Below are 11,288 nucleotides of genomic sequence, written 5' to 3'. Positions count from 1 at the left end.
CCAGAACAGGTCTCCAATTTCTAGGCCACATGGCAATGGCCACGTTTGTGGTCAGGCATGCAAGACTCCACATGCAATGTCTTCAGGCATGGCTTCCCTAATCATTTGGGGAGTGCATCTCCATGATCACACAGTGCAGGACAGATGGTCGTTAAGAGAATCCACCCTACACATCAATCTCCTAGAACTACGGGCAGTCTGCAATGCCTGTCGACATTTCCTACCTCTACTCAAACATCACACCATCAGAGTGATGACAGAATCTCGTTAGCATGTATTACATCAACAGGGAGGGTGGAGCGAGGTCCCACTCTTTATGCTCGGAGGCACTCAAACTATGGAACTGGTGTATCCAGAACAACATCTCCATTTCAGCAGTATACCTACCTGGACAGCAAAACACCACTGCAGATGCACTGATCAGGAGGTCATCTCACAATCAAGAGTGGGAACTTGATATGCAAGCACTTCAGCCCATCTTCAACCACTGGGGCCGCCCCACCATAGATCTCTTTGCCACTCACTGCAACGCCTGCTGCCCTCAATTCTGTTCCAGAGTGGAACTGGGACACAGATCACTGGGAGATACATTGTTCATAACATGGGATGCACCACTCTTTTATGCCTTCCCTCCATTTCCCCTCCTCTTCTGAGTACTTCGCAAGATACAGGACGACCAAGCCATGTCATACTAGTAGCTCCAAATTGGCCATGTTAGGTCTGGTATACTTACATCCTCCACATGATGGTATGCCGACCGATCTCTCTCCATCTAACACCGCGGCTCCTTTCACAGGACACATCCTCCATCCCAATCCACGGCTGCTCCACCTCAAAGACTAGCTCCTCCGTGGTTCCAGGATTTGGAAATAACCTGTTTGGACGCAATCAAACAGATACTTTTGAATAGCAGGCGTGACACGACCAGATGTACTCACGTTCACAAATGGACTAGATTTCACTGCTGGTGCACCTCCCACTAAGTTGACACAGCGTGTGCTCCGCTACCACTTATCCTGGACTATATGCTACACCTTAAACAGTCAGGGTTATTCACTAGCTCTATATGACAGCAATCACTACTTTTCACTACCCCATAGATGGTCATTCCGTCTCTGTGCATCTGCTCATGAAACGTTTTCTGAAGGGTATCCAAAATCTTTATCCTCCTATACAACACCCAACCCCTGCCTGGGATCTTGGCCTCATCCTACATTCTCTGACTAAACCCCCATTTGAACCGATGGCAAACTGTTCTTATGTGCATCTGTCAATGAAAATGGCCTTCCTTGTCTCCATCAGTTCTGCCTGACGAGTTGGTGAAATCGCGGCCCTTATGGAATATCCACCATACACATTGTTTTATAAGGACAAAGTTACACTATGTCCACATCCAAGATTTCTACCTAAGGCCCCAATATCTTTCCATCTTCACCAACCAATACACCTTCCTTGCTTCTTCCCAAAGCCTCACAGTAACCAGGTGGAGGCAGCTCTACACACCCTAGATGTGAGACAAGCATTAGCCTTTTACTTGGACAGGACTAAATCTTTCCAGAAATCACCATGGTTATTCCTCTCCACTACTGAAAGATCCAGAGGCACTGCCATTTCTAAACAAAGCCTTTCAAAATGGATCTTGCAGTATATACATTTATCTTATGAGCTCAATGACAGACAACCTCCTACCTCAATCAGAGCAAATTCCACATGCTCATTATCCATCTTGATAGCCTCTCTCAATAATGTCCCCATTATTGAAATTTGCAAAGTGGCTACATGGGCATCAGCAGACACTTTTGCCTGTCACTACGCTATTATGAATGATGCTTCAGGGAATACTCTCCTAGAACATGCTGTCCTATCATCGATAGTAAATGTTGCTCTGAAGCCCTAGCCTTCCAATTAGGGGCACTGCTTTCTATTCACCTACAAGTGGACCACCAATAGAGACATCGCTCGAAGAAGAAGAGAAGGTTACTCCCTCTGTGCAGTAACTGAAGTTCTTCAAGTTGTGTGTCCTTATGGGTTTTCCATTTCTCCCCCTCCTCCCCTCTGCTTTGGAGCCAAACAAACATAAGCTCTGTGTCAGAGAGGGAACCGGAGGCGGTCAGACTGCACAGTGCTATATATACTTCCTGCTCACAGTGCGAGGGGTGGTGCACATGTGCTGTCCGACGCACTGCTGTTGAAGATCTCTGATCCCAGGCCCAAGGGGTGTTGCCGCAAGTACAAGTGGAGCACCCACAGGGATACACATCTCGAAGAACTTCAGTTACTGCACATTGTGAGTAACCTTCTCTTTTCAATGTGTAGAAATTTCTGGGTGCTGTTTTCAGTATATCCTCATTGCCAATGTAGTATACAGAATAATAGAATATAGGTCTGGAAGGGTTCTCGAGAAGTCATCAAGTCCAGCCCTCTAGGCTGACACAGGACCAAGTAAACCTAGACCATCCCTGACCGTGTTTGTCCAGCCTGGTCTTAAACATCTTCAATGATGGCGATTCTACAAGTTCCCTTGAAAGTCTCTTCTAGAGTTTAACTACCCTTACAGTTACAAACATTTTCCTAATATCTAACCTAACTCTCCCTTGCTGCAGATTAAGCCTATTACTTCTTGTCCTACTTTCAGGGGACATGGAGACCCAAAACAGATTAGAACTGAAAATTGGGATTTTTTATTCTGACACACGTTCGTGTTGACAACTAAGCAGCCTCCATCTTGAAAAACTTCACGCCCCCCCACAACTCCATGGAGCATATTCAGTACAGCCTTGGGGCATCTAACAGTAAATAGTTATTCTCACATTGACCACCAGGAGATAATAAGTATAACAAAAATACCTACAACATTGTAAAATTAGAAATCAAGGATAAAATCTCTTGCATTTTTTGCCCCTTTCACATCACCAGATCACACACTCCAGCATTCTGTAAGGCTTTCACTTCCATCTCTGAGGCCCCAGGACTGCAACACACTTAAGCAAATGCTTAATAAGTGCTTAAGTCCCATTGGAGTCAAGTTTCCAGTTTCCATGAATATCAGCAATAAAGATGTATTCAATCATTTTATTGAAAATATAAACTTTTATGCTCTACGCTGTATACTTATCTCATTTAACACTGATTCATTTTACTCAAGCTTCAGGCTCTGTACCTCACATCTCTGTTGAGGGTCACCAAGATGGAGGGATCCGAGTGGTGTGTCAGTCAGCAGGATGGTATCCAGAGCCCGATGTGGTGTGGAGAGATCTCAGTGGGCAGCATTTATCTTCAACTGAAACAAAATCCAAAGATGAACGTGGGCTCTTTGAAATAAAAAATTCTATCATTATAACAGAAATTTCAAACCAGAATTTATCTTGTTCTATAAGGAACACCAACCTGACTGAAGAAAAGGAATTAATAACTTTTTATATATCAGGTCAGTTACCACCAAAACCACACACTTTCATACCCAACAGGAAAAAAATCAGATTGCTAAATAATTTAAAAGTTAAAATATTCCCTCACAAAAATCTACATTTAAGATAAAGTTAAGGTTGAGAGCACAATTTATGGTAAAGTACATTCCGGGGATATTGTAGTTACCCCAGAAAAAAAACATTTTAAACCCAGGAAATTTAGGCTTAAGGTTAACTTTAAAAGAAATTCAAACATGTTAATGCATGGAAGTGCCCTGTAGTGACACTAACGTTTATATTTAAAGTCACATTAGATTTTTTTTTCTCAGACAGTCACCACTGGGCAGTGTTAAGGTATATCGAGAGCCCTACTGATTGGTTGGACTTTCTTCCTCCTAGTGGACTGATGGATCAAGGACTAGGCTTCTTGCCCCACTGAATATGGAGAGGGAGATGTGATATGCTGTGATCTTTGAACATAGAGGAAATTTGTGACTGTTGAGTCTCTCCTCATGGAGGGTCAGAAGCAAGGCAGGTCCAAGAAAGTCTGGAGCCCTGTGAACAGTCATTTGAGTGTGTCATTCACTACAAGGTCCAAGATTTAATATGAAGTTTGATTTCTCACCCTTTAGCAAACTTCACACAGGGAAAGGGGTTGCCATAATAACAAAATCCTATTTACAAGCTGGACTTTTTCAAAGGCTTATAACAACCAATTTTTGGGTGGGTTTTCACAGGAAAAAGGCACATTGCTGATACAGAGGTCACCCCTGTAAATATCAAGTCTCTGCTCAAAAGCCCGGGGCAGTAAAGCTTCTCATAAAAATGGTCATCAGACTTTTTGATTTTTTTAATGTCAGAACAATGTATTATTCCCTAACCCCATTCTCAGAAACAGTTGAACCATTTTGGCTTAAACGTTTAAAAAAGTTCAGCCTGAGGCAGACACCGAGCATGGAAATTTTCTGCCCATACGGCTAAAGTTTGGCAAAGTAATAAGCAACTGAAAACAAGGCCCTATAATGGGAAGGATCAAACAACCTTAATAACAGCTGATGTGACCAGCCCCACATATATATATGTGGGGGAAGAGGGAGATGGGGAGAGGCTGGTAGCACTTTAGATAGTATTTAGTACACCATCCAATACTATCAAAAGGGTGTGAGCAGAACTTGTTTTTAAAATTGGTTTCTGCCTGTTTTTATATTCCAGGGAGCAATTTTTTCTGCACATCTCATACAAATCCTGATGTGATGCAATTTGTAGAATAAAAGTATACTGTTGGTTTAACGTTTCCAAACTAATATGGGCTTTGTGTTTCAGATTCCTTTTTTCCAAGAGTCTCTCTGTGGATGGTGGCTTTGAGTGTGATCCTGATGATTTTGTTGGTATTCATCAGCCTTACTCTTTTTCTGTTCAAATTAAGAGGTAAAGCTCTAATGGGAAAAATGCAGTGTAATCAGAATGAGATTTTCTCCTTAAAAAAGATAGTTAAAGTCTGTCTATATGAGAAATTTACACGAGATTAAGGTGTGAATTTAAATTGAGTTTTTTAAACCAATGCAAACCCGTGTGGACATATCAGTATAAGAGGAGTTTATTTCAGGTTAGCTTAAACCTGTTCCTATTCATCTTAAAATAAGCCTAACACTAAGTTTGCACCAGTTTAATTAGATTTACAATGGAGCCTGAGGGAGTTAGGTTCCCAACTCTCATTGAAATTCAATGTGCTTTGGGCTGTTAAGTATCCTTGGGTCCTATGAAAATCCTTGCCTTATGGAGTTTGACACATTTAATTCTAGTATATTCAAAAGATTATTACAATATTAATGAATGGTTTAAATTTTATTTATGTTTTCTTTTTTAGGGAAACATCTTGACACTATCAGTAAGTTCCATTTTTCTCCTGGTAGAACCAATGTTATGGTATGAAAGATTTTTGAATGAATGTGACAATGTCAACTTGAAAATCATAAGCAATACTAATTGCATAACTTGTTATGTCGGTAATGGGTAATGTACATGTGTCTTCAGTGAGGCAGCATAGAGTGGGTGCCCATGGGGATTGTGCACTTGATGCCCATGGCAGAAATGGCTCCATGCCAGCTCCATATAAACAACTTCTGAGACGGGCTGGTGGCAGCCCAGGATTGAAATGAGGATGTGGCCACTGGGGCTAGGATTATGTGCACTGAGAGCCCACAGCCTTGGCATGTAGGCACTGCATATGAGTTATAATTGTGATCTTTCATCCAGCTCAAGGCTGGAATAATGGTCAATGAGAGACTTCTGGGCTGCCTTCTGTCTTTCCTTACAGAGCTGCACCAGGTCAGACCCATAATGTAGTGCAGCAGTGTCACACCAGTGCAAGTCGCTTATCCTGAGTTCAATCCCGAGGATTGTATTGATGCAAAACAATGCACAGTAGACAGATCTAAATGATCAATAATGGGGGGGACAGCAGTTAATTTCACTCAAAAGAAGCTTTTACAGAATGTCCTTTTCTTTCTTTTTATTATTTAGGTAAACTTCACACAGAGCTAGGTAAGGGTATTTTTTGTTTTGTTTCTCTCTAATGCAGCCTTTTCTGTGATAATGAATCCTATTGATATTGAATTTGTCTGGTTTAGTTCTCATCCTCATCTATATGTTTGCTTTCAGAGTGGAGAAGATCCCTTAGTGACTCAGGTAATTACAACTCATATTTAATGAATGAGAGATCCTGCTCCCTTCTACTGTATAACAAATAAGGAGAAATTATAATATAATATAATTTCCCTGGTCAGAGACAAGAGGATCCTGAGGGTCAAAGGAAGGAGAGAAATGGACTATTGCAATACATTCTCCTTACACATTGATCTCATAATTCTGGAAACAATCCCTGCTCTGAGTGACTGAGCAGTTCTTGTTTCTTAGGATCCAGCCCTAGTGTCAGGTGGTGACCAGGCCTCCAAGGAGTCACTCAAAGTTCAACTTCTGCTTTTTTTCCTCTTCTCCCCTTTCTCTTCTCTCCATCAAATCCCAGCTTTCTGCTGTTTTTAACTATTGTATCCACTTTCTCCTCCATTAATTCCTTTATACCAAACCCCTTCTCCTCTCTCCAACACTACCTCCCTTATCTTGTAGAAGCTCCTGCTTGTAAATCAAAATCCCAATTTTAAAAATGAAATCTGGACTGGTAATTTTCTTTATCTGGCCCTGATGACTAGCTATAGAATTTTAATTAGGGATATATAGAATCTTGTCATTATTTACAGATCTTAGATATGTGGCCAGATGGGGCAGGCAACATGCTGTAATCAACAAGAGACATCCAAGCACCAAGATTTTAAAATTAAGAGAGGGAAGGAGGGCATCTCAAGGAAAGTTAGTTGTGACCATGTGAATGATGTGAGTGGAAATCTCCTGGGGCTTCCCTGTGATTCCAGGGTCTCTAGTCCCCTTCATGGGGAGAGCTGGATGGGAAACATTCTGAGTCTCAGGCTTGGCTCAGCAAATCTGGCTCGGTCTCTTGCCTGGAGATTGACTCTATCTTGTACTTTGCTCAGATCACCCATTCAAAGCCGGGTAAATCCTGGAGGAAGGAGATTCCCTGCTTAACTCTCCAGCTGGGGAAGATTCTGTCACTGACACAATCAAACCCTCCCCCAGGGCTGAGCTCTGCTTCTAACGCTGATTCTCTCTGTCCACAGTGAAAGTGACTCTGGATCCAGACTCGGCTCATCCCCATCTCATCCTGTCTGAGGATCAGAAAACTGTGAGATGGGGAGACACAAAGCTGGATCTGCCCGACAACCCTGAGAGATTTGACACTTATCGCTGTGTTCTGGGCTGTGAGGGATTCACCACGGGGAGACATTACTGGGAGGTGGAGGTGGGGGATGGGGAATTCTGGGCTGTGGGGGTGGCCAGAGAGTCTGTGAGCAGGAAGGGAGGGATCAGCCGTAACCCTGAGGGGGGGATCTGGGCTTTGGAGCGCTGGGTGGATCAGTACCAAGCGCTCACCTCCCCTGAGACCCCCCTGACCCTGAGCCAGATCCCCAGCAGGATCAGGGTTTATTTGGACTGTGAACAGGGACAGGTGAAATTTTTTGATGCTGGTAATGAGGCCCCAATTTTCAATTTCCCTCCATCCTCTTTCACTGGGGAGAGAATGCGCCCCTGGTTCCAGGTGGTGGGATCCCCATTCAGAGTGTGTTCCTGAGACATGGGGGGGAATATCCCACTGGGGGCCCTGAAATCAGCCTCCCTACAGACACCCTAGTCTCTGTGACTCTGGAGGACTCCCATTTAGCCAGTTCCCAGCTCCTCATCTCTCTGACCCCTGGAAGCTTCTTTCCCTCCCTCCCTGCAGCATCAGCGATGGGACGGGGGTGAAGAACCCCTAGAGCTGCAGGAGGAGCAGAGAGGCCAGGAGGGACAGATGTGGGGGCTGGGCAGGGGGTAGAATTAACAGCCAGGCTGGGGATAGGCAAATGTGGGGGTGGCAGGGACACAGAATTAATTAGGGTTTGGGGGGTTGGGGAGAAGCTGGAAGCTCGGCAGCAGATGGGAGGATTTTATACAAATCTGTTTCAGAGTAGCAGCCGTGTTAGTCTGTATCCGCAAAAAGAACAGGAGTACTTGTGGCACCTTAGAGACTAACAAATTTATTAGAGCATAAGCTTTCATGGGCTACAACCCACTTCTTCGGATCTGTGTCATTAGATCTCACTGGGGTCTCCACGCGACAACTCCTGCAGTGGGGGCCAAAATCTGTGGCTCTCTTTTCTTTGTTGTGATACATCACGATCTAGCCTGCACCCTGTTAAGTGCTGAAGACCAGAATGTCATTGCCATGGTAACGCTGTCCAGGGGCAATTTTGAGTTCAAGTTTCACCCTCCTAAGGAAAAAGCACAAATTGGTTTGATCTGGTTCAAAGACCTTATCAGGAAGCCTTTGACCTGACTGAGAAAAGACAGGGACACCATCCAAGAACTGACACAGGCATGAGACTGTGACCAACAGAAACAGGCCCTGTGGGAGGACCTTAAGTCTCCATGTGGAAGATGAAGGACCACCTAGTAAGTCAGGAGTTCATACAAGCTTTTTATTGCTTTAAGATATGTTTTCTGTGAAAAGCTTTTGTTCTGAATAAATAGTACTTTGCTTTATGAAAGCTGGCTGTTCATTGGATAACCCTGTCATTGGCCTGAGAGAAAAGAACTGGAGGTGCCAAATTGAAGTCAGACCTAATGAAGTGATCACAGAAAATAGCAGAAGTCTGCAGCCTAAGGCCCCATTCTGGAGAAAGAGAATTGTGGGATTACACCTACAGAAAGATGAGTGCTGGAGGCCTGTGATCTAAGTGGGGTGTCTTGAGTCCACAAGGAGGTTGGAGATGCAGTTAATGCAGGAACTCTGACATAGATCTATAATACAATGTTGTAGCCAAAGCTGCTCAGTGTTTGTCTCTGGATGCCAATGTTATTGTAACAGGGTTTGCTCACCACTCCGGTGCCTCCTCAGCCTGTCTTGGGAATTAGCTCTGCAGTTGAGTGCTTCCCCTTCGGGTGGTGCATTGCCGCCATGACTCCTGCTCTTGGACCCACATCTCTCCAAGGACCGTGGTGTCTTCTTCAACAACATAGCCTTCCGGCCATGCCACACACTGTGCTCCCCCCTTGCGGGGGAGCTGCAGTCTGCAATTCAGCCACTTCCCACCAGTGGCAAACTGCAGTCCACGGTCTATACACTTCCCACGTGGCTCCGGCACCCTCTTTACCCTTGTATCAGGGCCTCATGCTGCAACCACCCAGCAGCCAGCCAGGGACTTCCTCAGACCCTGTTTGCAGCACTGCTCTGTCCAGGGTGCTAGTAGTTCTCTTGGCCCTTCAGGGACACTATCCTTCCTCCCTGGGCTCCCAGCAGAGAACTGCCTTCCTCTGCCTTGCAGCTCCCTTTTTATATAGGCCTACTTGGCCCTAATTGGCTGCTCCCTTCAGCCCTCTGATTGGCTGCCTCCCTAGGACTGCTTTTAACCCCTTTTTTGCCAGTGAGGGGCAGCTGCCCCATCACAGTTATTAACACAAGCACAGAATGCAGATTGCTAATTCAAAAAACCTCAGTGATAACTAGGCAAATACAATTTAGATGGGGCTACTATAAGGTGGGTGCATAACTGGCTGGATAACCGTACTCAGAGAGTTGTTATTAATGGTTCCCAATCCTGATGGAAAGGTATAACAAGTGGGGTTCCGCAGGGGTCTGTTTTGGGACCAGCTCTTTTCAGTATCTTCATTAACAACTTAGATATTGGCATAGAAAGTAAGCTTATTAAGTTTGCAGATGATACCAAACTGGGAGGGATTGCAACTGCTTTGGCGGACAGGGTCATAATTCAAAATGATCTGGACAAATTGGAGAAATGGTCTGAGGTAAACAGGATGAAGTTTAACAAAGACAAATGCAAAGTACTCCACTTAGGAAGGAAAAATCAGTTTCACACATACAGAATGGGAAGAGACTGTCTAGGAAGGAGTACGGCAGAAAGGGATCTAGGGGTTATAGTGGACCACAAGCTAAATGAGTCAACAGTGTGATGCTGTTGCAAAAAAAGCAAACGTGATTCTGGGATGCATTAACAGGTGTGTTGTGAGCAAGACATGAGAAGTCATTCTTCTGCTCTACTCTGCGCTGTTTAGGTCTCAACTGGAGTATTGTGTCCAGTTCTGGGCACCGCATTTCAAGAAAGATGTGGAGAAATTGGAGAGGGTCCAGAGAAGAGCAACAAGAATGATTAAAGGTCTTGAGAACATGACCTATGAAGGAAGGCTGAAAGAATTGGGTTTGTTTAGTTTGGAAAAGAGAAGACTGAGAGGGGACATGACAGCAGTTTTCAGGTATCTAAAAGAGTGTTATAAGGAGGAGGGAGAAAACTTGTTCACCTTAGCCTCTAAGGATAGAACAAGAAGCAATGGGCTTAAATTGCAGCAAGGGAGGTTTAGGTTGGACATTAGGAAAAAGTTCCTAACTGTCAAGGTGGTTAAACACTGGAATAAATTGCCTGGGGAGGTTGTGGAATCTCCATCTCTGGAGATATTTAAGAGTAGGTTAGATAAATGTCTATCAGGGATGGTCTAGACAGTATTTGGTCCTGCCATGAGGGCAAGGGACTGGACTCGATGACCTCTCGAGGTCCCTTCCAGTCCTTGAATCTATGATATTCATAAAGAACGGCCACTGGCACGGTTCTGTGACAAAGGCACTTGGCCTGGTTTATTCAATTAATTGGCCTCGTTAGCACTGACCCCCCACTCAGTAAGGCAACTCCCATCTTTGCATGTGCTGTGTATTTATACCTGCCTACCATATTTTCCACTCCATGCATCTGATGGATTTTAGCCCGTGAAAGCTTATGCCCAAATAAATTTGTTAGTCTCTAAGGTGCCACAAGGACTCCTCGTTGCTTTTACACTAGGATAATGTTGCACATACGTGTTGTTTACCAAGGTTCCCACGCTGTTAGTGTAATATACCTTTACTGGAGCTTGGGCCCATCTTGAGATGACCATCATAATGTGAATGCTCTCACTCTCATCACTGGTCAGGAATGAAACCTTATCAAATCTAGCAAATTGTAAAAAATCCAGGGTAATATTTTTTTATTCCTTGTTCCTCTATCTGTCTTAGAATCGCTGTACAATTTAATAAGCGAGGTCAACGTAGCCTCATTTGTAATAAACTTTGTTTGAATATTTCAATTACTCTGTTTCCATAGGCTACACAGGCCACTGCCAATGAACCATCATTATTTCCAAACTATTGATAATTGAAAGGATAATAGCATTGAGATGTTCAAACCCTTGAGCAATCAAATGTATGTTATCAATGGCTATTGC

The 11,288-nt window shown here is 43.9% G+C and overlaps 1 protein-coding gene across 1 annotated transcript; it reads left to right on the top strand.

Moving 5' to 3' along the window:
• Positions 1–272: 272 nt before the first annotated feature.
• On the top strand, positions 273–7,611 carry LOC112120062 (butyrophilin subfamily 1 member A1-like). The gene is made up of 7 exons (XM_029912178.1): positions 273–294; positions 3,146–3,427; positions 4,731–4,835; positions 5,275–5,295; positions 5,931–5,951; positions 6,069–6,095; positions 7,100–7,611. Exons 1-7 carry the CDS (start codon positions 273–275, stop codon positions 7,609–7,611), a joined length of 990 nt encoding a protein of 329 aa, XP_029768038.1.
• Positions 7,612–11,288: the final 3,677 nt, after the last annotated feature.

This window comes from Terrapene carolina, unplaced genomic scaffold (assembly GCF_002925995.2).
Source record: "Terrapene carolina triunguis isolate 2854851 unplaced genomic scaffold, T_m_triunguis-2.0 Scaffold192, whole genome shotgun sequence".
Classification (NCBI taxonomy): Eukaryota; Metazoa; Chordata; order Testudines; family Emydidae; genus Terrapene; species Terrapene triunguis.
This window is presented reverse-complemented; position numbering and strand designations above follow the sequence as displayed.